The sequence below is a fragment of the Melospiza melodia genome, chromosome 1 (assembly GCF_035770615.1).
Source record: "Melospiza melodia melodia isolate bMelMel2 chromosome 1, bMelMel2.pri, whole genome shotgun sequence".
In the NCBI taxonomy this organism is placed as follows: Eukaryota; Metazoa; Chordata; class Aves; order Passeriformes; family Passerellidae; genus Melospiza; species Melospiza melodia.
Window position 1 is genome coordinate 34711655 of NC_086194.1, and position 27185 is coordinate 34738839.

Consider the following 27185-nt stretch of genomic DNA (forward strand, 5'->3'; position numbering starts at 1 on the left):
CTTTAAAGCACTTTTTCATAACTAAAATACTTCTTAGTAATTTAAATTCTCTCTCCAGACTTTGTTTTCTAAATCCTTCTTCTTGAGCCTTGTATATAACACTGAGAAGCTTTAGTAGATTCTCCATTGCATTGGGTTTTACTGGCATGGCCTATTTCTTTTGCTGGTGTTGAGAGACACCCATATATAGAATAAAATACACTGCCACCCTCCCTCCCCCAAAGCAGAAAAAATTTAATGTGCAAAAATAGTGAAATCCATAGGTTGTGTGAAACAGATCAAGTGTATTTAAAAGATTATTTCTGTTCCTAGATTATAAAATCTCAAAGCATATTTTACAAGCTTGGAATCCCTTTGTAAATAACACGGATCTTCTGGTCTTAGTGGAAAACACTTGAGTGTAGGAGCTATTTTGCATTATTGTAGGCAGATATAGAAGGAGTTTGCTGTCATTGAAAATTAATATTCCTGATGTAGACCTGTTTGCTTAGATGACTGTGGGCAGTTACTACTAGAAGTTTAATTTCTCTTTAGTTTTCTTCAAGTCATTTCTCTTTTACTTGTCCAGCATTTGTGAGGAGAGGAGTTCTGAATAACTTAATGCGATGTGGAGAGAAATTAGGACTTAAACTTCTAGCTGTAGAGTGGAGCTATTGTTAGGTAACCATGCTGAGAGAATTCTAGACAGAAAGTTTGGGCTAGAGGGCAGTGATAATATCAAATATTTTTTTTCTCTTTACTAGTTCTAATCTGCCTCAAATTAGAATAGATTAGAATTTAGTGAGCACATAAATAAATAGGTGAACAGTAGTTCTAACGTGGAAGAAGTTTGACATGTTTTAGCATCATTGCAGATACACTTGAAGAATACAGAAATAGAAAACACCAGACTAGTAAAAGAAATCCAGACGTTTAAGAATTTGGATGCAAACAAAGAAAACATGATATCGTATTATAAAGAGGAGGTTGGCAGATTACAGCTATTAATAGCTGAAAAAGAAAATATGAAGAAAGCTATTTTGCACTCTTCATCAGACAAGGTAAGCAGTACTCAATATAATTGGCCTGATTTGAATAAACATGTCTAATGTTGTATGTGCTTGACAAAAGAAAGGAAGAAGTTGAAGAAATCACCAGAGTATAGGCTAAGAGGCATGAGGATTATGATGTTCTCTGTAGATGCAGAAAATGATGAAAAGACTGAGATGTGTTCTAGTATTGCACCTTTTGAGCTGGTTGAAGTCTCACGTGATGAACTGAAATTAACTATGTGTGGAAAGGTAATTTTTGAGTTCAGTAAAAGTGGTCTGCTCCTCCATTGCTTTTAGTTTTGTGAAAAATGAAAGGAGGTTGAAGAAAAAGTTTGTAATGTAGCTGTGTTGAGACTGTAGAGGGTGATGGAGAAGAAAAGAGGAGACATGGAAAGATTGCTGAAGGACTTCTTAGGTGAATGTGCTGTCGAGCTACAATGCTGAGAACTCTGCAGTGACAGTAGGGTTTTGAAGGAAGAGGTGCCTTGGTGTACCCTGTGGCAGCACTGTGATTAGCAAGCAGTGTGGTATAACAGGAGAGTGAAATTGCTGAAGAACTCATATTTATGCTGTCTGTGGTCCACATGGGGTTGCTTCAGACTTACTTCTAGTTGGGTGCTATGGATGCCTATACTGGATTTGTGTAGGTTTTGGTTGTGGCTTCTGTGAGGAGTGGCTTCTGTGAGAAGCTGCCAGAAGCTTCCCCTGAGAACCGATACCAGCCAATGCCTGACAGATCCAATGGACCCATCTCTGGCCAAGGCTGAGCCTGCGGGTGATGATGGCAGCACCTCTGCGATAACAGATTAAAGAACACTATGGGAGAGGGGGAAACTGTGTGAGAGAAATTGCAGCTGAAGAGTGAAAACATGAGAGACAGAACGCTGCAGACATCGGGGTCAGTGAAGGAGGGCAAAAGGTCCAGGTGTTGGAGCAGCCCATGGTGAAGACCCTGGTGAGATAGACTGCCTCCTGCATCCTGTGGAGGACCCCATGATGGAGAGGGTGGATGTGCCTGAAGAAAGCTGTGACTCTGCACTGGAGCAGATTTGCTGGCAGGACCTGTGACCCCACAGGGGACCTGTGCTGGAGCTGTCTGTTCCTGGAGGACTGCACCCCATGGATGGGATCCTACACTGGAACAGTTCATGCAGAACTGCAGCCTGTGGGAAGGATATGTGTTGAAGTTTGTAGAGGAGTGTCTCCCATGGGAGGGACCCTACACTGGAGCAGAGGAAGAGAGTGAGGAGTCCTCCCCGTGAGGAGGAAGGAGCAGCAAAGACAACGTGTGATGAATTGACTGCAGCCTCCCTTCCCCGTCCTGGCTGTGCTGCTGGAAGAGAGGAGATAGAGAATTTGGGAGTGAAGTTGAACTTGAAAAGAGGAGGTGGGGTCTGAGTGTGTTAAGATTTGGTTTTATTTCTCATTATCCTATTCTGATTTGACTGGTAATAAATTAGATTAATTTTCCCCCTAAGTTGAGTCTGTTTTTGCCCATGACAGTAATTGCTAAGTGATCTCTCTGTGTCCTCATCACAACACACAAGCCTTTTGTTATATTCTCCCCCTGATCCATCTGAGGAGGGGAATTGTGGAGTGGCTTTGGTGGGCACCTGGCATCCAGCCAGGCAAAACCCACAATAGAATAACCATTAGGTGTTTTTTCCTGATGTACATCATCCTCCATTTCATCCAAAAGGAATGCAGTTTCTGCGCCCTGAGATTGTTCTCTGATCTGCAGTGTGATAGGCAATAATGAAATTTACTGGGAGTTTTGCTTTACAAATATGCTCTTGATCCAAATTAGACAGTCAGTTTAGACATAGCCTTTGAGGCCAGCATGGAAAAGTTAGATTATGCAGGCATCTTTCTGGTGTATCTTGCCAATCTTTTCACAGCAAAGCCACTTGGATCTCAAAAGACTAGAAATTGTTTTAAAGTAATATGAGTTATGAATATAATATTGAAGTGGAAAAGTAGTGCTGTTGAGAATGGACATAGAGTTTAAAAAGGGCATACTGTCTAGCTTTAAGTTACATCTTATTTTAGTCTCTTTCTTGCTTTTTTGTTTCTGAATGTGTTAAATTACTACTGTGTTTTATTTTGAAGGGAGGGGATATATGTTAGTACTGAAGCAACCAAACATTTATTAATCTTAAATTGCTTTTGGTGTTTCTGGTGGGATCATTAATATTTTTATCTCAAATGGTGAAACTGCAGATATTTACTGAAATATGTTACCAATGTATCATGTGCTGTAAAAATAGCTAAGAGACAGGACTTCAGGGCATTTATTTGTCTATACATCTTCAGAAATGGTTACAAAGTGTATTAGTATTCCTCTGAACTTCTGTGATATTAAAAAAACGACCAAATAATGGACTAGAGATAGCTGAATTTATGTCTGGACTCAAGAACGAGATGATTATGCCATCAGGGAGCCTAGAGGCAGTGACTGCTTTATATAGTAGCTTCTTTTAAAAATAAATTTAAAATTACATTTTGTACTCCTGGCCTTCTTGGAGGAGTGAGAGGCTGGTAGTTCAGCTTGGTCAGTGGGCTCTTGGGTTGCCCTGTGTGCTTAGTGCTACATGCTGCAGCTTGCTCTTCATTACTATTTGTTCTCTCTTCCCTCTGGAAAGCTTGTTGTGCAAGATCTTGGGAAATAGAGCTGTGAGAAAAACATCCCAAAGCTGCTTTACAGTGTTTCATATCAACCATTTGTAGGCACTGTAAAACCTCTTGCTCTGTTGATACTTTCAGTGTGTTTCTGTGGGATGAACTTTGCTTTTGATGCTGGAGTCCTACAGTGATAAGAGCAGAGATATGGAAAACAGACTTTTTTTGGCCATAGATTTAAAACTGAAGCTGAAATTCCAACAAAAATCCAGAATTGAAACTTCTATTTCATAGTGAAACTATTTCACTACAAAGTAAAGTTTGCCTTTATTTCACAGTGAAATAAATTTGCCTGTCATTGCTGGGAGAGAAGACAAGTGGGGAAAGTAGTACTCGTGTACTGACTTCTTGATGGAGTAGTTTTGCTAAAGCCACCAGGAAATGTTGCTTTTCCTTTCAGATGTTTCTAATCCCTTTACCAGCCTGTATTTAAGCTTTGAATTAAGAAATTATGAATTCTCTTCCATCTCTTCTCTTTCCTAGGACGAGGCAAGTATTTTGAAAGAGCAGCTTCGGAAAGCTGAGGATCAGATTCAGGCTAGCAAACAAGAAGCTGTTCTCATGTCAAAAGAGCTGAGTGATGCAGTAAATGTGCGGGACAAGACGATGGCAGATCTTCACAGTGCACGCCTGGAAAATGAAAAATTCAAAAAGCAACTTGCTGAAGCTTTAGCTGAACTCATAAAAATCACAACTTTGAAAAATGAGCAGGTAAATTTTTAGTATTGAAGTTTATCTGTATTTATAAAATCATTACTGAGAATAAAATAGGTTTCTGGATGATTAGTGTAAATAATTATCAAATTTTCTGTCAGCATTCCATATACTACCTTAAATCAAGTGCATGTTATCTGATTTGGAAGTTTGGTCAGAAAGGAGATTTCTGCTCTTACTCACATCTACTTCTCCCCACATTATTTTCACAGAATAATGCAGTATCTATGTTATTTTGAATCCTCTCCCTGTCTTAATTCTGTTAAGTGAATTAAGACAGGGAGAGGATTCAAAATAACATAGATATTATAGTAGCATTATATTCATTCAAATAAGAAAATATATTGGTAGAAACTTGGGTTGTTTTATAATGTTCTTTTGTCATTGATAGATTCTGTATGAATTCTTTAAAGTCCTTCCAGTATTTGTAATCAAAGTTAATTTGCTTTAAGTACTTAAAAGTATAAAAATATTAATGTAATGAAAACTGTCTTGACCTTAGTCTTGGATAAAAGTATAGTGAGATAACATATATTTAAACATTTTGATGAAAGTTAGCTTTATCAAGGGTCTTCAGTGACTGCAACTGTATTGCATTGTTACTAGGATTACTGTAATGATGTAACTGTTAGAAGAAAATATATTGAGTTGAACACAATTAAAATAATACTGTAATATTACAACACTCTAAAGAGCTATTATATTTAAAATGTCAAAGAATTGCATGTTTTTTCCCTGTGAGTTTCAGTTGTGTTTTGAAATGTGCTTTGAAATGTATAATGAAAGAAGTAGCAAGCCATCTGAATGCCTCCAGTTAGCAGAAAGTATCCGAGCATGGGCTGTGTCTGGTTGCTGGATGTGGTTTGTGTAGCTCATGTATCAGTGTAGTGGCACCATGGAACCACTCCCAGGTGAAACCTAGTGAGTGCAAGGGAATAGTTGTGGCCTCTGCACTTTTGCTGTGTGGCTCTACTTGTCTGTAGGGTAGCTGGAACGCCCCCTGGAAGGTGTTTAGACTTTTCCCATACATTCAGACTTTAGATACACATTAATGAACCCATAAAATAAGAATCTTCTTTACCTGCCTCTCGTATTGTACCAGTGCCTGTTTATGTCCCTCACTGTGTCCTGCTTGGAATGAAGTTCTGCTCATATTCTGCTTCTCTCTGTGCTCTACTGCTTGTGCTATTCCTTTCTTTCCCAGAAAGAGAACAGGAGCTTCAGTACTTACATGGAACATTATGCTTTTTTAATTGAAAAAAGACTTTTTAGGAAATAGTGGTATTTGAACAAAAGGGACAACAGTTTCTGGGCTTGTTTTTTTTTTTTTAAGGAAGCTTCAAACGCAGTGGAACAGGAACTGCGCAGAGAAGTTGAAGATCTGAAGCTTCGTCTACAAATGGCTGCTGACCATTACAAAGAGAAATTCAAAGAATGTCAAAAACTTCAAAAACAAGTAAACAAGTTTACAGAACAGGCAGTAAGTAGAATGGGATAAGTTGCACTTGCTTTTTTGGTAGCATTTCAAAATCAATTTAATTTCCTTCTGTGAAAAATAATGCTTTAAAGAAGGATTAAAATGTGTGGTAAGCAATGACTCTTTACCATTTCCTTTCACAAACCTGCTTGTGAAAATACTTCTATCATTCTCTTTAGGTAGTTGTCCAAACCAAGCATAGAATTTATAGTAGCTGGTGTAGAAGCCTAGTAGAGTTTGGATGAACCTATAAGCATTACATTGTTCAAGGAAGAACTGAAGCTGGGAAAATCCATAATTTCTACCTCTGTCCAGTACCACCACAAAAAAGCCCAACAAAAAATCCCAAGCCCAAAAGTGGGGAAATAGAGAACTTGAAGTAGGGTTTAAAAGCCAAGTGGGAAAGAAGTCTCCACAACACAATATGGAGTTGTATTCCATATGTTTTTGTAATCTTAGGACTCTTCCAAGATCTGTTTCATAAATAAATGAATCTTTTGAATGATGATATAAGTCTTAGCCCACCTAGTAATTGAACCTGTCAGCCAATTTCAGATTTGAGGGCAGAGTTCTTCAGAATTTTGTAAAAATTAGAGTTGGAGAGGAGCTGAAACAGGGGAAAAGGCCTATGTGCAATGGCAAGATGCACAGATAGGAATTCTTAAGAAAACCAGACTTAAGTATTTCTCTTATCCACAGAACATTGCATAAAAACTCATCTTCTCATCCAGAAGGTCAGTGGGAATGAGGTGTCATATCAGAGCATCTGTGGCTTTTCCTTAAAAATCTTCCTTATCTTTGGCAATGTTGTACATCTTACAGCAAACACCAGATTTTATTGCTTTCGCTCCAGAAGTCCAGCAGACATTTCTGATACAGACTCAATTTTTCTAGTGGAGTATTAGATTTAAGTTAATGAATTAAAGTGTAACTGATTCACTAGAAAATGGGATTTTTCTAATAATTTGCTCAGAAATTATTCTTTCTAGGGCAAAAGACCTTCATCAAGTAAGATGATAAAAATCATAGTCTGAAGCAATTTCAGTCTTAGTAGAATTAAATGTTTTTGTATCTTTATCATTACCCACTGTTTAAATGAATAGTTCTGTCTAATTTTGGAGCAAATGATGCATTTTGCAAGATACTTTACTTTGTGTTTTGGCTTTCATTTAATCAAGTACCAAAACAAAATTTCTTTTCACAAAGAAAAATGCAGGGCATCAACAGAAACCGACAGATGCATCTAACATTGAGACAGCTACTGCCATCCTTACAGACAAAAAGTTGTCTGCATCTCCAGGTATCAACAGCTTACATTTTGTCTGCCTTTATAAGCCTGAAAGTGTTGTCTATGTAAAGTAGTCACTAATAGTATTTGTAGTGTAGAGTAGGTGGACTTGTTCTGCTAATTAAAACATTAATTAGAGATGTGAAGATTGAGCTGAATATTTTGTCTCTTACCAAGTGGTAACAATCATAAATAAGTTCATGTATCAGTTAAGTTGCTATTTTTTAATGTCAGTAGAACTGAACTCTTGAATTTCTGCTTAATGGTTAACAGAGATGGTTTTGCCAAGCTAAGAAACAGTTTTTTGAAAAAAAAAAATCTTACTCAATTTTTCGATATAACACCACAATAATTTTGTAGTCATGTTATTATGACTATCCACTATAACATTCTGCTGTAAATCAGTCTGCTGAAAAGTTCTGATTATGTGATGGCAAGGTCAAGTCAACTGCCTATTTTCATGAATTATAGGTGTAGTGGTTTATAAGAAAATGTTTATAATTATTATGAACTATAAAGCTATTGCAAAAATAATTTTCTAAAATTTCAATATGTAATAGGTTAAAACTAAAGAAGAAATCTTTCACTATGAGGCTGGTGAGGCATTGTAACAGGCTTCCCAAAGGATTTATGAATGCCCCATCCCCTGTAGTGTTTGAGGCCAGGTTGGATGGGGTTCTGAGCAGCATGGTGTGTAGTGGAGGGTGTCCCTGCCCATGGCAGGGGGATTGGAGCTAGAGGATCTTTAAGGTCCTTTCCAGCCCAAACCATTCTGTGATTTTATCATTGTTTAAATTGATAAATGCCAAAAAATGCTGATTAGCTTTTTCTGTGTTATTTTATAACTGACAGATTGTTGCTGTCTGTAAAGACCAAAGGTTGTAATTTCTATTAGTTTCCTCCTGTCTGAAGTAAATTCAAGTGTTTTTTAAAACAAACAATCCCAACAAGCTCAGTGGTTGTGTGTGATGAAGTAGTTTGCTGAGATGCTTCCATATTTTTTTGTAAGAGTAGAGTATTTAGAATGATAGCATACATATTTTGGTGTTTGTTTTGTTTTCTTTCTTGGGAAAGTACTATATACGTGTGTATTTATGTTGATCTTCTCTTGATGTGAGAGAACTGAACACAGATGTGCCAGTACGGTTGCTGATCATACATAGCACATAATGCCGATTGTCTCTGCTTTGGATAACATGGAGCACTCTGGTTTTGATGCACTCTCAAATCTGGGCTGTCATCTCTCTTACACAAACTTTTATGGAAGAAAAAAAATCCATGTTTTTGTTTTTTTCTTCAATGTTCACAGTTAGCCCCATTTCACCTGACATAGTTTCGGAATCCGTGGTAAAGGAGCAAGTGCGTGAGATGAATAAAGAGATTGCTGAGAAAACAGAGAAGTATAAGAAATGCAAGCAAATGTTGGCAGTAAGTAAACAGCTGCTTTGGAAAGCTGAACAAAAAGTAGCTGTAGATGCTAGGCCTTAAGACCACAAGGCCTACCCAGCTGAGTTGCCTTCCTTTTGTGTGATACACTGTGATTATGGTAGAAATTTTAACATTAGAAAACACATTTTTGTTCAGTCAGCTCTTGACTGTGTATTTAGAGGGTCCCGACAAGGAAAACCAAGATACAGTAAAACAAATATCCACATGCTTAAGGTTTTAAATACTTTCTATTCTTACATTAAGTGTAATTGCTCTTATAAATCAAATTCAGCAGGGTTCTGTAAACCAGCTGATGTTTGGAACAAGTGTGGCAGTGTTGATCTGATACACTGTCCAAAGCAAAGTAACTTTTCCCTGTTGCCTGTCATGGCTTTTACAGTGTTTTCAGACCCGAGTGGGTTTTTCCAACTACCTTGGGCTCAGTCATACATAAAGGCATTTATTTGGTTGTCTCAACCAAAGTTGGCACTTGATTTTCATTTAGCCAGTTTGGATGTGTGTATAATGGTGGCGTATTGCATCAGTGGCACTGGTGAAAAGTTCAGAACAGTTCAAGAAATTGTTTCTGAGTGTTGTCTTGTCTGTCTTCATTTTGTGTCTTGTTTTATCACAATGATACCATTCTATTTTAGTAGGTTTTCCAGGATGTAATAACTGTCCTGTAATTTTGTTCATGACCCTGTCCATGGAGAGCCTGCATTGGCTTCTGCTGGATGTTTATTCCATAGTGATTTTTGAAGAAAGCTTTGCCTGTGACCTTCTGGATGAAAGATACTTAGGTTGTGAAAGTCACTTGGGAGAGGTTTTATATTGAAGTGAGGTATTTGAAAGAATAGTCAGGGTTAGTAATATTAGGGTACAAAGAAACTTGAAACTGTGAAACTAAAGAGGAATGTCAGCTTGTTGAAAACTAAGGGAAACAAATGCTTATTGAACATAATTTATGCAGTGTTCTGTGGTCCTGACCATTTCAGAGTCTTGAGTCAGGCTTGTAGAAGCCATTTGTAAATGGTCTCATTTTAAAAGCATGGAGTGATATTTTTGGGGGTGGGAGGGAGAATCTCTTAAGACTGTAAATATTTCATGCCGTGGTATAAACTACTTTAGGATGAGAAGATGAAATGCAGTGTTTATGCTGATGAATTAGCTAAACTGGAGCTGAAGTGGAAAGAACAAGTGAAAATCAACGAGGGTATAAAATTACAGCTGGCAGCAATGGAAGATCAGTATAAGGTAAGTTACAGGTTTTGTTTATGACAATTAATGGTTACTTCTGCTTAACATGGCTGCTTATTTCTGATAGTTCAAGTAATGAAGAACTTTAATAGGGAAAGCACACTAAATACATTTTTGCTGTAAATACAAATTCTGCTCTTGAAGAAACAATACAGTCTTGTAATGTTTCTTTTAAAGTAAAAGAGATCTGCTAAGACCTACTATCACCTGGCCATCAGTTTTTTAATACTGTGGATTTAGACAAACCCCTAAATGAGGTAGTCTTGTATACAGGGAAAAAAAGTGCAAGGAATTTCTAATTTCCTGCTGCTTGCTGTAATACTAACAGGAAGGTTGATTGGTGTGTTTGTCTAAAATCTTCATATTCTATATTGGATTACCAGTGTAGTAATGTCTAATTCATTTTACCTGAAGTCAGTAGAGAGAGGGAGGAGTGATCCATTGTTTTTAAAATCATGCAAGAATTTTATGTGGAGAACCTCAGCTATAGTCTTGGTATAGTGATGTAACACATTCACCAGAAAGTCAAGTATAGTGGGCAGCTTTAGCTTACAAGGGGCCTTAATCTTTGAGGTTATGTGATAGCAATGCTTATGCTGAATTTGTTTTTTCAGTCAATAGGGATGACATAAGAGCAACAAATGTTGATGAGACCAGCTTTTCTGCTGGTTCTCAGTCTCGTGGTGATAATCCAGTTGACTCTGTTGCCTGTTTTTGCTCATTGTGATGAAAAATAATTAAACTGAACTGTGACTGTATTGGTTCTACTAGGAACCCCTTTTTATTAGGAATTATAGCACTTTTTCTTGATAAAATGCTGAATTGTTCTACAGTTTCTTTCAGTACTCCATTTGCCATATTTTTCTGACACTTTCCAAAACTCTTAATTTCAATTTTATAAAATGTATGACTCTTTCCAGTTTATTTAACTAATTAGCAGTGATCTGTTGCCATGCATAATTTAATGTGAAGTAAGTTTAACTTCTCAACAGCAGGTGTAATAAATAATTGGTTCTACGATTGAAAACATTTTGACTTTTGACTGCAATTAAAAATTTGCCATAATTCAGGAGGGTGCAGGTGGTACAGAAAAAGTGAGCTTTTTTTGCCAGTCAGGAGATTTTGCTCCATTGACCTAAACTAGGAGAAGGAATATCAGAATTGAAAAAAATGTATAAGCAGTTATGCCAAGCATTGAGCTTTGATATTAGAAAAACAGGGGAAGAGGCAGTCTCTAAACAAAGTAGAATACTAGTAAAATAGTCCTTTGTAGTGAGAGATTATTTAAATCATCATTTTGAAGCCAGGAAGAGTTGTGTAATGTGTCAGTTGCACCTCCTCCCAGAGCACCCAATAGAGACACAACGTAGATGTTCGTGAAACAAATTTAGTGTCTCTGAGGCAGGAGTAGCTTTTGGTTCTCTCAAGTTCTGTGGTGGGACATATGAAATGCCAAGAGATTTCTTCAGAAATAATGAGATGAGGCTTTCAGACCTTCAGCTGTGTCTGTGCAGTGGTGCCCCTCCTGCCATTGGTGGCACTGATATAACTCCTTGTTTTTAACACAGAATTTTCGCATTCCACAACTGTTTAGTGAAAACTGGCAAGAAAAGGCTGCTGATTAACTGCTGTTATGCAGCAGATAAAACTTTGTGAGAATTGTTGGGCAGGATTTATAGTAACACTCACTATGTGTTGCATGTAACTCTAGTAGACAAAACTGTTTTCATCTGAAAGATTAACTTAATCAGGGAGCTTTGTTTTCATGGTGTAACATGCAGGGAAATAGTTTCCATTCACTAATACAAGAATCTTAATCTTCTTTTAATACAGATTCAGCTGGCAGAAAAAGAGAGACGAATAAAGGAACTGGCATCACAGTTGGAACTCTTTACCAGTGAGAAGGTATTGTCACACATTCTGGAATACTAATGCAATGTAGAAGTACGTCTGAGCTATTATATGGCAATTAATTGAAGCCAAATTTTACTGAAAAGTGAAATAATAATATGTATTTATTACATTCAGATAGTATTGTATGGTATTGTGCAAAGTTTGGATTTTTCTTTGAAACTTTATTTGATTGCCTTACAATTCCAGTATGAAGAAATACTTAATGAAAACCATTCATTTTAATACTGATAAACTGAAAAACCCGCAAACTTTCAGATTAAGCTAGTTAATTTTTTTGTAGAATTCTAGATTGTCAAGTAGTTGGTATTTATCTTCTTTTTAAGCCAAGGATATAACTTTTAATAGATCTCTCATATTTTTCTTGTTCAAAAGAAATGAAATTTAAGTTTGAATTTTGGTGAGGCTAGTTTAGGTGGAGGGAGTAATTTTAAACACCATACATAAGAACAACAACTATAATAATAATAATGTATGAAGCTTATAAAGGCTTGGAACTTTGTCTACCAAATTTGTAGATATTTACATTACAGAGAAGAATCAAAGTGCCTTTCTAGACTAGACCCATGATTAAAAGGTTAAGCATGGGGTAGTAGTAAACAGCATTTCAATTTGTACTCATTATCAGTGTTTGTTTATAAACTAAGCATAGCTTTCTAAAAATGGTCATTTGCTGTCTCTTCAAACCTATGAAATGACTTTGTTTCTTTTTTATTTACATACTTAGATAGCCTTTGTTTTTTTTGGTTTTTTTTAATCGTTCTCTACCCTAGCTGTCCAACTTCTGGCTAAGGTTTTTTTGCACCATCTTTTTACAGTCATGTTGATCTACGCTGTGTTTCAATTGTATGTAACACTAAAATTAAACTACTAATGCTACTACCTCTTATTTAAAACTGCATCTGTATTGCAGAAGAAATTGGTTTTAAAAAGGAAATTCTTGATTTCATTGCTAATTGATTGTTGCTGCTTTGTATTGAGTAAATATTAATTCCTTAGATTTTACACACCAAAATGTGCAATCCTAGCTTTTTAGTCTTACCTGTTTTAATCATATGTTCCTTTTAGTTTATAAATCTAAAGTAACTCTGGCATAGTTTTATATTGTAACTAGAGGATGGATGCCATCCATTACATGAGGTCTTCTTGCACTTGAGTAGTGTTTTGTTTTTCAGTGTTGTTATTGGTACTTGATTTTTGCAATTTTCTGTGCAAGAGGTTGATCTGAAATTCACCTGTTTGCAAGAAAAAAAAATTAAATTGTCCCTTTTTTAAACAGGCTTTTAATTCTTACAGAGTTGAGCTGGCAGTTGAAGCTTTGGTTTTAAGTTTCAATTTAAAATCTTTCAGGGAAAACACACCCTTCAGTCTTTGAGGGTTTTGTTAGCATCATGTCAGCAAATATTAAACATGAACCCAGAGAACCCAGAAGAAAATACTAATCAGAAAGAACATTGCTGGAAAGCATGTCTGCCTTAACAGTTCCTATTTTTTAATTATTGTTTTCATATTTATATCTCAGAATTTTTTGCTTGGTTCTGAATTTAAGTGGCATGTTCCTTTTCATATTCATGACATTTTGCTCTCTCTCCCTTAACCCACTTTGTTGAATGGAAGGATGAGAAAGATTTTTATTGGGATAAATTACAGCTGATGCATTGACCACACTGAAGTCACTTTAATTAGTGTCTTTTAAGATCTATACTGGCTTAGAGTTTTAATGGTTTCTAAGTTATAAAACCCCTTTATAGTTTGTAATTACTATCATATGTATGGTTTACGTGCAGGAACCCAGAATTTTAAGTATATTAATTTTTTGAAGAGTTCTGTTTGATCATTTCTGAAAGAATGATCTGATTCAAATATTGCTGTCAAATATCAGAAGGGATCCAGTGCAATGTACTTAATAGTTCACAAATGTCTGTCACTCATTAATTCATATGGAATTATGTCAAGTATGTACATAGATGTGGTCCACATACTAAAATGCTACATTTTTGAAAGGTATGGTATGGTATGATATGAAAAAAAAATGGTTTTTTTTAATTTTAACTTTTAAAAACTTTTCTCACTGTGCATTATCTTTAGTTATTGTTAGTCTACCGATTTTTACTGATTTAGCTAATTTTTCTTTATTGTAAAAAGGATGCAGACACTTGAAAAACATGGAAGTTCTGTTCATGTAATTTGAACAAACTGACAACAAATCAAGAAAAAAATAGTATATCTTTAAAATATCTTCCTTGTCTTTTTTTTTTCTTCATTGACTATTTTTGGTATTTATGGTATACTGGGCATAAGGTCAAAATGAAAATACAGTAGGAAGGTTAGCAGATTTTTTCTTGTAAAAACATATTTCATAAACATTTCAAATTTTGCTAGGACTCCATAGGTTAACTTCATTTTGAACTCTGCATTATTTAGGAGCTTGGCAGGACACCAGGAGATCAGGCTGGAAGGATGATGGAAGGACAGACCTCACAGCAGACATTACATTTTCGCAACCCATACTCAGAGGAAAATGGACCAGTTCCTGCAGTGCCAAGTAGACTACCAGTATTGCAATATGGAAACCCTTATGCAATTCAGGAAAGAAGAGGTAAATAAATTTCACATCCCCCAATATAATTTCTCCCTCTGTTTCAAAAGCAGTGCCTATTGAATGCAGGTTAAGTACCAACAGTCTTCAAATGGTTTACAGAGCCTTTTCTGACTGATGAACACCAGCATAGGGCCTTTATTTTATGATGGGAATCAATAACGTAAACAAAGTTTTAAACATCATTGCAAGAAACTGATTCTCTCCTATTGTTTTATATTATCTAAACCAAAAATGTGTTTGACTCTGGATTTTTAAAGGTAAGGTAGCAAGTCTGTAATCTCAAAGTACAGTCCACTGAACAAAGATGTCCTAATTAATTTTTCTTCAGATGGAGCAGATGGCGCTTTTAATCCTGATGAGATCCAAAGACCACCTGTTAGAAGTTCCTTTTGGGAGCTAGATGATGTAGTGTGTAGCCAGCCTTCACGCAATCTCAGTCGGCCTGATGGTTTAGAAGATCCTGAGGATAGCAATGCAAGTTACCTTTTTTTCTTATTTCTTTTCCTTGATACAGTTACTGATGAGTTACCTAGAGTTTCACATGGGTTTTCCATAGCTGATAAACCTGATTTATTGTTATGTAAATTTGGAATTGGTTTTTCTTTTTCCTGAAAAATACTTTTGCTTGCTGTGAAAGGGAAAACTCCACTGATGACATTGTACTTGTTCCCCTAATCTCTTGAGTTACTGACAGCTTGTTTTGGTATTAGGACAGTAGCTTCTTAATTTTTTTAAGTACTAAAGTAAAAAAAGTCAGGTAATCTCAACTCATTATTTCTGTCTCCTGTATGGTAGAATGAGAATTCAAAATGTAGCCACATCTCCCTCATTTTATTATAGGAATATAGGAACTAAAGTGGAACAGAACAAATAAAAATGTAAAGGATTCAGATACCAGTATTTTCAGTTAAATACCTACTGTAAATTGGCATCCTAATAGAGACATTATTCTAATCTGTTAATCTTTTGTTCTGTCTTCTGCAAGTCAGCATTTATTAATTTCCATTTTGAATGCTTTTTGGTATTGGACATGTGTTAGAAAGAGCTTAATTGACTGTTGCCTAAAGGTGATTGAACTGAAAGAGATGCATTTGCACTGATTTTTTTTTCTTTTAGGGCTTTGGATGTTTTAAGTTTCTGGTTAGCTTTTCTTTATAGTACAGCTAACTTGCACATTCTAGTATAAAAAATTGGCTTCTGTAATAAATTGGACTGTATGTCTTCATTTGAACAGGAACAGACCTATTACTCTTTGTTATTCCAAGTACTCTTGCACCTTCAGAAATATTAAACAAGAAATACCTTCTGCAAAGTATTGTGCTCTTTGCAAGTACAGTGGTATCATGACCTGTTTCTCATTTAGTCTAGTTTGCCACATTTAATTGCTATTAACCTTTGCAGAAACTGATCAGTGTTCAGACAGGCATGATTTTAGCCCTGGTGCTCAGCACCTATAATGGAGAAAAATGTATTTCTCCCTCCTACCTTTTGCTCCCAATGTCTATTACTGTGAATAATTAGAGAAACTGTCAGAGCTTTTGCAGCCTGCTCAAGATCTCGAATGTGAGCTTAATGCTGTCCCCACCTTTACTTCACATTTTGCATATTTAATCTGATCATTCTTGACGTAGCTATTACATCTGACAAGCTCTTCTCTTCTTTAGTCATCTGCTGCAGTTTAATTAGCAGGGTGTTTTCTCTGATCTATGTGCTTTGCCCTCTTGCAAACCCAAGAGAAACAGTGCTAGAATCTTGTGCTCATTTGCAGACACAGCTTGGATTTTTGTAATGAGGTGGAATATAACAGGCTTAAATAAAGTTCAGCTTGAGAAAAGGTGCCTTTAAATCAAATAACTTGTATCTTTATTTTTATTTGCAATTGAGAATCAGTTGCTTGTTCCTCACCCAAATAGACTGTATGTATCGTGTAGAAATTTTTATGGAAATGAAAAGCTGCAGAATCTTTCTAGGGAGACTTAGTAATATGCCAAAGATAAAACAGGTCTGAGGCAGGATGTAAATAAATAACCAGGAAAAACATATGTAGGTGATTCATTATAAAGAAGAGTCTGTCATTTGTGCAGAAGAAACAGCAAATATAAAATGATAAATATGAGGAGATTACCATTTCATGGGCTGTTTTTTAAAATAAGATATTTAAGATGTAGTTCTCTGCATTTTTTCAGCCAGCAGGATGTAGAGTCTCTTGCTGGAGGAGGGTTCCCTCCCAGAAGAAAAGGACGGGTAGGCTTGCTGCTTTGTTTAAAATGCTACTATTGTATGGACTTCTACTGTCCTCCTGTCCTCATTCCTATTACTACACATTATATTATTTTAAAAAATTAAGGGTGTTGTAATCACTTCCACCTCTTCATGGCTGTTTTGGTAGTGGTTCACCTATGATGATGAACATGTCTACTTCTTTTATCTACTTCAGATCTTTTAGCCATGAAGAGATAGAAGTGACTATAACACCCTTAATTTCTTAAACTAATGTAACACAAGATATTCAAATGCCTCAGAATTTTTGGTCTGTTGTGTTCCAATTTGGTTTCTTGCGAAACTTGGTTCCTTAGAAATGGGCACTTCCATGTCTTTGGTTGTCATAAAAACCCTTCAGTTTTGTATAACTAGGAAGAGTTTCCAGGATTCTTGTAGCTTTGACTTTTGGAACTCATAGGCCAATTAAACTGATTTCTGAGAGGGATAAATTGGTCTGTGTTAATAGTTCCAGCTGGACATGTGCACAGTGGTGATTGTATTTGGAGTGGCTGACTTGCCCCAAGTTCCTGCTGTCATCTACTCAACGCTAACTTTCCATTTACTCATGATCCTGTAATTGACCAAAATGGAATTCTTGGGAGCAAAGAATTCCTAGTAGTAAGAGAGAGATCCATAAACAAAACATACATACATATCTGTATAAAAAATACTAAAATATGAGTTTTAGAAATGTAGTCCTAATTACAGTTGGCAGCAAGCCCAGAATAACTATCCTGAGACTATTAAACAATGTTTTAGTCATGGTAAATTTGTAGGGGATGGAGAATGTAACTCTTGGCAACTGAGCACCAGGTCAGGATATTTTTTCAGGTAACTCCAAAATGGCCTTTCTTCTAGCAAAAGCCCCCACAATGCATTATTACCCTGATCTGACCCTGGCAGCCAATTACGATCTTTTGCATAGAGAGGACATGAAAAGAGCAGTTGGTATCCAGGTGTCTCTTGGGAGAGCAGACTGCTTGCAGAAAGGTTGAGGAGCCTAGAGGAGTAAGTTTGATCTTGCAAACAACAGAATTGAATCACAGAATAAAATGTATGTGCCCTTCCTCCCAGTGTATCTGCCCTGCATGTCAGCTCTGTGTCTGTTCATGTTTTTTTAAGGCCTAGGATGGGCATTGGTTCCTTACTTCTGCATGTCAGAATGATATGGAGCACTTGGGGATGGGGTTTTTTACTGTGTCACACAGCTTTCTAATTTCTGTTTGATAATCCTGGAACTGTTTACACTTGTAATTCTGAAAGCAGTACTTGAGATGGAATTTGTTGGTTTCAGTAAAATTAATTGAGTTGCACTTACTTCTGACCGTTTCATGTCTGGCTTTCCCTTCTTCCCCTAGTGGAAAATCCCTTTTTTACGAAGCTTTAGTGTGTAGTACTGTATTTATCTTCATGATTCATTTAATCTGTGGAACTCATTGTGGCAGTTTTTTAAAGAGCCAGAGGTACAGTCCAGTGATAATAGTTAAGTCATGATGTTAAAGATATCCTTTATAATTCATTCACTTAATTATTCAAACTGAGTTCAGGAGGCCTGGCACTTGTTCTGCTACAGGATCACAATGCCAGCCTGTGGGTCCATGGTACCAGTCTTTTCCTAAGGACCTTAGACTGTGTACCCACACTGTGTACCCACAGTGTTACATCACTGTTGGGCACTGTGTGCAGCCATGTCCCTGTCTCTGGTCATCAGTCTGGACTGCAAGAAAGGTGGCTTTGGATCTACATAAAGGGCAGATTAAACTGTTTCTTTCTCAAAGTATGGACTGTGGGCTTTCATCAAAACCACTTGGATGACTCAACCTCATGCTATTGAAGCAAGCTGATGACTTTGCTTAACATAAACATAGGCAAGAGGCACTGAGGCCTGGTGTCCCAGCAATTGTTGTCATAATCTCTGTAAAGCAGCTTGAAAAACCACATCATTTTGTCTTTTGAGCTGTCAGGAATGGTTCTTTTTCCTGGGGGAGAGTGCTGGGTGTTTAAATGCCAGGTTGAAAAGCATGTGTAACCTTATTTATATGAATAAAGAATGGGTTCCAGGATGATACCAGGCACTAAGTGGCTGTGAACCAAGATGAGACCCACGTGAACCATGATGATCTGTCGTCCCCCCATAAAGTGCTCTGTTTTACATGGAACACTTAGGAGCTTTGTCCGTAAGAAATGCCAGAAGTAGACAATTGTTGGAGCCCAATACAATGGTACCTTCTCTGTTTTCCAGAAATTCCAAGTTACCCCAGAGTGCTGCATGAGAATTTTTAGTTTTTGGTGACTGTGTAGTGTTTACTGTAACTTGTAATTAGAATAGCTGGGAAGTCCTCTCAGACTAAGATGAAGTTCTCATGGTTCCTGTTTGGCCATGCCGTGGTTACAGAGTAATCTCTGTAACATCTCTGTGAGGTCAGCTCAACACAGAGACATTTGCATTCTTCTTGTGTGGGTTAGGCATCCCAAAAGGTTAAGAACTGATCCCTGTGACTTTGCCAAGAGCAAAAGTACACTGAAGAGACAGACGTTCTGTATCCTAACAGGGTAGTATCAGTACATACTTAGTGTTGACATTCTTGTACAGGGCCTGGGTCAGAAGCTGCTGTAAGGAACACACAGTATGAATTTCTCAATTAGGGGAACTGGGCCATGAGAAGGCTGGAGCCCTAGGACATTCCAAAAGCTTTTACATGTGCTTGCCTTGCGTTGAAGAGAGTTCTTGCAGGGCAGCTGTGTAGGACAGTGCAGGTGTGCCTATACAGAGGAAAGCATCGTCCTTTTCTTCAGATGTTTCTTAAAAAGGAACAAGGAGGAAGGTTACATTTGGATGTAGTAGGGTACCACACTTGCCAGAAGCTGAAAGAGAGGGCAAAGGCTGTAAATAATTTTATCTTGCCTCGTGCCTTAAAAAAAATAAAAGGGGGGAAGGAGGGGGAAAGTCATTATACTTAAGAAATTAACTGCCTGTGTTTGTAGTGGAGCTGTTTTACTGATGGAAGATGCACATTAATTTTCTTGGTTAAGTCCTGGTGTGCTTCAGTCTGGTATTCAGCAAATTTGTTGTGTTTTTGTACAAGATGTAGCATTGTAGCATGAGAGTACTTAAACCAAAATAGTTTTTCTTTCTTAATACATCTATCCTGTCTCCTTCATGACAAAAGGAACAACTGATGAGTTTTAAAACTCATATGCCCTTTTCACTGCAGGTGCAAAGCAAACAAACTGCAAGATTATGTTTGTTGCCAGCTTCTCGTCATAGCAGGCCCCACTGCCTGCTTAATGGAAATGTTAAATGGTTGAAACCAAACAGGTGTTGTCAGAAGAATATTGAGGAAATTTCACATCCTTCCCTGTTTCCATTAACCGTTCGTAAGGGGAAAGTACGCTAGCCTAAATGTATGTTTGCATATGGGTTATCTGTAAAAAACAAAACACAGCATATGTGCTCCTTCACACATCATTTTTTGCAGATCAGCTAAATAATTCCTAGCTGTTGCTTTTAATGCATCTTTGAGAAAAAAAAGGAAAATGAGGTGGGAGTTGGAGTTCCAAAAATCTTGCAGTGTATCTATATTTCTGCCTTGAAATTACTCCATTTTGTGCTCCATTGTTGAATTGCAGAGTAGAGCCAAGATGTACAAAAGTAAAACTTAGGCTGCAGAAATTTCAGAGTGAAAGTATATTTCATCTGGGTTTGTGACAAAAATGCATATTGAGTTAAAAAAACCCCTTTGTTTTGATAGGGGTTAGCCTTTAAAATACTTTCTCTTTTCAATAGGATGATGACAACACTGTACCTTCTGCTCCTGATCCTCCAAGTCTACTCTTGCGTGAGCGGGGCACAGGCTTCTGCTTTGATTCCAGGTAGATGTTATCTTGTGTTGGTCTTTAAGGGCATGGAGAGGTTTCTGTGGAACTACCCAAGGGTGGGGGTGCAGGTGAAAAGCTACAGAGCATTTTTAATGAGTGTTTGGTTTACAATTAACTGGCACAGTATATGCCGTGAGACAGGGCAGGCTGTTCATGCTATACCTTTGATGGAATTTTGACAAATTTTTTAGTAAATGAATGAATAACTTTTGTTTTTTCCCCTCTCTTGCCAACCTAATTGTGAACCTAAGTTTAGAGCTTTTATAAAGTGTTATGTTTGCCAAGAGCAAGCATTTATGAGCAGAGAGAGTGGTTTCCCATGAAACTGTTTGGCCATTAAGGCATTCAATAGATTTGTATTCAGTGGTAGCTGGAGTAAGGTCAAAATTATGTTGCTTTTAAAATGCCAGGTTATTTTGGAATTTGCATGTGAAACTACTCTGACTGTATTGAGTGCTTTTGGAGAAACATTTAAATGAACTGGATGATACTTGGATACAAAGTCCACTCAAATTGAAGTTGGTAGTAAAGTTCTGAATGTCGCTGGCAGCAGGATCCTGCTTTTAGTTTGCATTAACAGAATAAATAGAAATAAACTGTTCCCCTTTTCCTTCCTCTTCACCTCCTCGCGAAGTTTTGATGTGCAGAAGAAATGCCCTCTCTGTGATGTGATGTTTCCCCCAAACTACGACCAGAGCAAGTTTGAGGAGCACGTTGAGAGCCACTGGAAGGTTTGTCCCATGTGCAGCGAGCAGTTCCCGCCCGACTACGACCAGCAAGGCTTCGAGAGGCACGTCCAGACGCACTTTGATCAGAACGTATTAAATTTCGATTAAATACTTTGTTTTGCAGTGTAGCTTAAAGCCCCACCACTTTGAGTAGTCCATCTCCAAAACAAAAGCAGTGCAGCTTTCTGTAACAGTGCAAAATTCTGATTAAAAGCTCATGTACTCTAATGGGAGCCATGGCTGTAAGCTGCTATGGGGTTATCTTCTCTCTCTGCCTAACACTGTACTAAGGAAACCCACAACCCCTCACTTTGTTGTGTATGTAGCTATTTATTCCCCTACTTAGTGGAATTTCTTCCCCTACTTAGTGGAATGCCTAAGGACACAGGAATGACTGAGCCTCAGAAAAAATGAGACCGGCTTCATGGTGTTCTTCAGCTACATGTAAAAAACATCACCAAAACCACCTGTGGTTTCTCTTAACCTTGATAACTGAGGCACAATTAAAAATGTAATAAGCAGGTGTCTCTTCTAGCAAATCCACGTAGTTTTTCTCTGAGTAACACTGAAATTGGAAAGTTACATTACTTACCTATGAAAATATAGTTTTCTAGTACATTTCTGAGATGTAGATGCATGTACTGTGAGATTCCAGGCTTGCAACAAGAGGATTGGTAAATACTTCAGTTTCACATGCAGAATGTTTGCCTTAAGGAATAACATTAAATGAGGTATGTTATACTTTCAGGCAGTGGTTTTGAGTTGAAAGAGACTGCTGTGCTTAAATGCCTACAAGTAATTGTTTAAAAAAGTCATTGCCATTATGTTGCAGTTTTATTCGGTAGAAAATATTGTTCTGTTTTCACAACAGTGGATTGTGTTCCTTCTGGCTTTTAAAACGTTTTGCGTTTTAACTTTATGTATTTCTTTCCAATAAGTAAAACCACGTGTGTATATCTAAACATTTTATATTTACTTTAACTGTATTAAGTAAATTTGCTTCCCACTTGCTGTACAGTAGTCTTGTTACATTAAAAGCAGAATTATTCATGGAGTCAGTGGTCTGTTTTCCCTGCTGCTCATTTTGAAATTAAACAGAGTATAGACTTCACTAAGGAGTAAATGATGACTCAGCATTTTATGGCAAAGGGTTGCTATTCACATCTGTTTGTGTTCTTTCTTTGAGAGACAGACTCTGGGATTAAGGCTTAGAATAGCCTCTGTTGACTGCAGTTCCCTCCTGAACACTTACAATATCCAGTTAATGCAGGAGTTAACTAAAAACTGCATGACGTGTATGAATTGCAGTGTCCTGGGCAGCAGCAACTCATCAATGCTCACGTGCCATTTGCAGTATAAAGATTTTTGTAACTGGGAGCTTCATACCAAGGGCTGGCCTGAGGTAAAGCATGGATTTTTTTCTTACTGTAACTCAACAGCAGATGAAAACAGTTAGAACAGGCTTCAAGAGTTTGAGGATACCAAAGTAAAATAAACAAATAAAAGACTATACACAGCCCAAGAACTTAACTTTAGGTTAGGAATGAGAAAAGAGCAGTCTTTTTAGGTCAGAGGCAGTTTATTTTAAATGTGATTTGATTTACATTTATAAGCAGCTTTCCTGACAGGAATTCTTTAAGTTGCCTTCAGTTCTAAAACAAACCTCTGTCACTTTCAAACTTAAAGTACTTTGTCCCCAACAAAACATATGAAAATATAATTTAAAGCACACTTTTCACAGACACAGTACAATACATTCACTATACACAGTATAACAAAATAGTCCCATCTTTACCTGTTTAATAATACTGTCACAATGAATAGGTAAATAGAAACTGGAATTTCAGTTTTATAGTTGAAAGGAATTTACATGCAACAATGACGTTTTACAACTGTTTAGCTGTTGAACGAACTCGCCCAGCCTGTAGTTCTTGCACTAGGAGCAGAGCCAAAAGGTGTTTGCTGGCCAGATCTGTTGCCAAAGCTGCAGAAGGTGGGAAGTGGCCACTTGGGGCCTTGTGTGTACCAGTAACTCATGTCTGGATCATCCTTTAAACCTGGCTGTCACGGTCACCTCTCTGGCATCTGAGAGAGGGATGTTTCGCTTCACTTTGGCTGTTCTAAACACTTACTCATTAGGATGGTTCTTACGTGTTTTAATGAGACTTTTACTCTGCTGGAGAAAAGGTAATTGTCATCCTTACAAAGTTTTCATTTAAAGCTTTGGAAAAAAAATAGAGAAAGCTCCTTCCTCCTTTATGTGAGCTTTCTTTTGCACTTAAAAGAACAGGAACCAAGCCAAGGCGATGACTGTTAAAACTGGGAGTTCCTCCTACACCCTTGCCAGGCAAAGGAGTGTTCAGGCTAGGGCTGGTGGAGGGCGCCCACCTCTGCTCCTGGCCAGCTGAACTCCAGGAATAGCACTTGTGAGAAGAATGCTCAAGGCAGGATGGCAAGCAACAAATGTTCAGGTATGGTCCAGACACGAAGCGCTCTCATGTTGGCTTTTAAGTCAGTCTCTGACCACCTGCTGCAAGAAGCACTTAATCTTCGATAAGGCTCAAATGTCATATTTCAGCAAAATTAATTGTAAAGCTAAACAGAGACTTCCAAATGGAATGCGGTGACCTACAATGAGAAGCAAAAAATGCACAAAGAAAATCTGAAAACACAATGAACGTGAGGGAGAGGCATTAGAACTCCCTTAGCACAACTAACGGACCTCCTTAAACCATGCGCTGAATTTCTCATTTTTATTTGCAACTGCAGCACATGCTCGTACAGTAGTTGCAAGAATTGGCAACACATAAAACATTAAATCTGTTGGCAATAGAGAACTACAAAGTGCTTCAAAACTTCATCTGAGATGAAGATAATTGTTTCTCACACACACATAAATTTGCACTTAAGTATTTCCAAGTGTCTTTCTAACAGATAGTTCAGGGGTAAATATTTAGTTGGACTGGGATATTGGTCCTCAAAAGTTTGATGGGCATGAACATAATATGACATCTTGTACAGAGAAAAAAATGTAATTGCTAACACTAAAGTGATTGTTTACTAGTTCGAATGGCAAGGTTTTCAGCATTTCAAGAGGGAGAAAAAAAAAAAAGATTTGCAAGATAATATAAAATACAGCAAGCACACCTTTTTATGTATGTTATTTAAGTATGAAAATATTTTTAGCATATTATGTTAAACATTCTTTCTTATTTATATTTCCATTACCTAAAAGACTTGCTACTCCACTGATAACTCCGTTATGTAAGGCATGTTAACTATAGTTTGATGAGGGCTGTACTGTTTTGGTTTTGCACACACATTGACAGATGCATCGAAAGTCTTCATCACATTACAATCTTGAAAGGATGTCAGTGCCAAGCTCTCCTCCTCGCGCTCCTGTCCCACACGTCAGTACAACTAAATACGCAACGTCCCCCTAGTTCTTATTTTTTTTCTTTTTTTTGGAGAAAAATGTTCTGAAGAACCTATAGCTTTTATAGCACCTTATCTCAAAGTAATGAAAATGGGTAAGATGATAACATGTGCAAATGTACAAAATCATTAACTCTACAAAGATACATCATTCCAAAATTACAGAAAATTTTAAAGCATGCATTTAATTTTTTGAAAGGGTTGCTGAGTGCTTCCCCTGAAAAAGGTGGCTGTTCTCAAAATCAGCAACTGCTGGTGAGGATTTCTTGGCACATTTGTGACCAGCATGTTATTGCTGCATCTTCCTGATGATCTCAGCAGACACGGGGGGATGGAAATTGATTGTGTGGTGCCGCAGGCCCTGAGCTGTCTTGTAACTCTTTCCACAGCGACATTTGAATGGTTTGCGTACGCGGATTTGTGTTCGGTGGCCGTTCTTGGCGTGGTACTTGATACCGTTCACATTCTGTGAGGGAGAAGGGAAAATGTCAGTGCTCAGGTGGGCTGACACGGGCTCTGCTTCCAGTTAAAACCTGAAAATGGATCAATGTCATGAGCAAAATCCTGTAACTGCCAGGAGCCAGCAGCTCCCACTGGGTATTACACATGGGCTGCACTCCCAGGGTACCAGATGGGACAAGGAAAATAATTTCAAAACTTACCTACCTGGCTAATCCTGGTTTTTATCTCCCAATAGACGTCACTTCCCAAAGAATACCATTTAATGGACTCACACATGGTTGCTCTTTGCATCCTGACATCTTTTTCATATAGCACTGACAAATCTTATTCAGAGGTTCATTTACAAGCAAACAAAGAATTGGCATGAAAACTCGGGTCACACCTCTTTAAAGAGCTGAGACTCCCCCATGGTGTGTCTGTTCTGTTTTGTGTCATTGTTTGTAGATACATCTTTTAGCTCCAGCAAATTCTGATCGTTTACACATTGCCTCCAAAGAAATAACTGCAGGGAATGCTTAACTCAAAAAAGTTACACAGGACACTTAAAAATAATCCAGAGAAGCTGTCTTCAAAATAGCTATTGTTTGGGAATGCTCCACAGCTCAAAGTGGAGAGCTTATCCCCACTAGTGCAAAACACAGCAACACAACACACACCCTGTTACACTGGCAAGGGTGGGAAACAGGCCACACTTCTGCCATGTCAACCAAAAAACCTTACTAAACATAATTCAAAGTAATTAATCTGTCTTCCTTTTCACATATTTCTGACAAAAAAATGGAAGAAGCTGTTGTGATCTCAGCAGCTGTTCTGATACTGTTCTGTGGAGTATACTGGAGTCTCTCATCTGCTCCCACTAAAAGAGCTCTGATTTTTGGATGAATAAGCAAAGGCATACTGTCTTTCATTTGAGCTTCTCCTAGGATGAAACTGAAGAAGATAGTGTTTGTGACAAAAAGAGACAGTTCCAAGGCTGTCCTGTGTTCTCTCTAAAAGATTACAGATATGTATCTCAGTATTTTTTTAAAGATTAATAAAATAGAAAAGAAAAAGCTAAAAAGCTAACATCAACTAACAGCCTGCATATTAAACAATCCACTAAATTAGGTCTTAGGGATTTTGTCTTTGCTGAACGACTGCCTGGTGTTACACGTAACAGGAAGTTCCCTTGGCTCTTTAAACAACAAGTTTTTTCAATGTGCAGCTTACAGTAAGTAGAAGCTCCAGCTTGGAACTCACAGAAAAACTGTCTCAATTATCCACCCTGGAAAAGAGGTGCAAGACTGCAAGCAACTGCTCCTCCCACAGATTCATGCTCCTCTTCTCCAGAGCATCCAGGCAGTGACTCCTCACCTGAAGTTGCAAATCCAGCCTCTGAATTGTCCTTTACACCCTTAAAAATTCTGGACAGCCCCTGCACTGCTGTCTCCTGGAGACGTGGGAGCTGAGAATCCCCCACCTCCAACACCAACCAGACACAGGAACACGAGCCATCAGGGCAGGGTTTGTCTGGGTGCAGAGCACTCAGAGGAGGCAGAAAGCTCTAGCACAACCCAAGAGCACCTCAAAGCTACACATCAGCCTCAAGAAGACTCAAGTGAATTCCCTGCAACTAATTTGAAATCCTGGGGCAGCTTTTGGATGCACCCACAGGGCCATTGGGGTGAGGGGGCCAGGACTGTCACTGGGTGGCAGGAGGACTTCATAAGGTGTCTGTCGTCATCTGTGTACCTTTAAGGACCTGTGCCTTCTAAAGAGGAGAAAATCTGGGGTCACCTGCTAAACTTCTGCTTCTGCACTGAAATTTTTAAAACAAGCCCTATTACCTATAATAACAATATTTGCCTAACAAAAACCTGTTCTTGTTTTAATTTTTTTAAGAAATCTCTTCTAGATACTTTTGAGCTACTATCAATTGCTACAGATGCCATAAATCTGCAATCACAAATTCCCTCACTATTCCATGTCAATGGTACTCTTCTCCTGATCCAGGTTTTTTAATGATCCATCAGCCCCAGTACACCCATTCCTT

General features: G+C 37.7%; 2 protein-coding genes across 5 annotated transcripts in view; one reads left to right on the forward strand and one right to left on the reverse strand.

Moving 5' to 3' along the window:
* TAX1BP1 (Tax1 binding protein 1) overlaps positions 1-22310 on the forward strand; it is a 55336-nt gene extending 33026 nt beyond the window's left edge. For 2 of the 4 annotated variants that reach the window (XM_063153601.1, XM_063153609.1), the window contains 11 exons: positions 855-1040; positions 4194-4421; positions 5758-5904; positions 7108-7201; positions 8499-8617; positions 9746-9871; positions 11708-11779; positions 14210-14384; positions 14716-14861; positions 20437-20522; positions 21163-22310. In XM_063153601.1, coding sequence (XP_063009671.1) covers positions 855-1040; positions 4194-4421; positions 5758-5904; positions 7108-7201; positions 8499-8617; positions 9746-9871; positions 11708-11779; positions 14210-14384; positions 14716-14861; positions 20437-20522; positions 21163-21364 — 1581 coding nt within the window. In that variant the 3' untranslated portion in view covers positions 21365-22310. The remainder of the gene's footprint in view (positions 1-854; positions 1041-4193; positions 4422-5757; positions 5905-7107; positions 7202-8498; positions 8618-9745; positions 9872-11707; positions 11780-14209; positions 14385-14715; positions 14862-20436; positions 20523-21162) is intronic. The other 2 variants (XM_063153616.1, XM_063153623.1) reach the window with 2 other exon arrangements.
* Positions 22311-22793: 483 nt separating this feature from the next.
* The window catches only part of JAZF1 (JAZF zinc finger 1), a 186241-nt gene continuing 181849 nt past the window's right edge, over positions 22794-27185 (reverse strand). Inside the window, exon 5 of the mRNA XM_063153636.1 lies at positions 22794-25157. Within this exon, the coding sequence (XP_063009706.1) occupies positions 24981-25157 (177 nt within the window). The 3' untranslated portion in view covers positions 22794-24980. The remainder of the gene's footprint in view (positions 25158-27185) is intronic.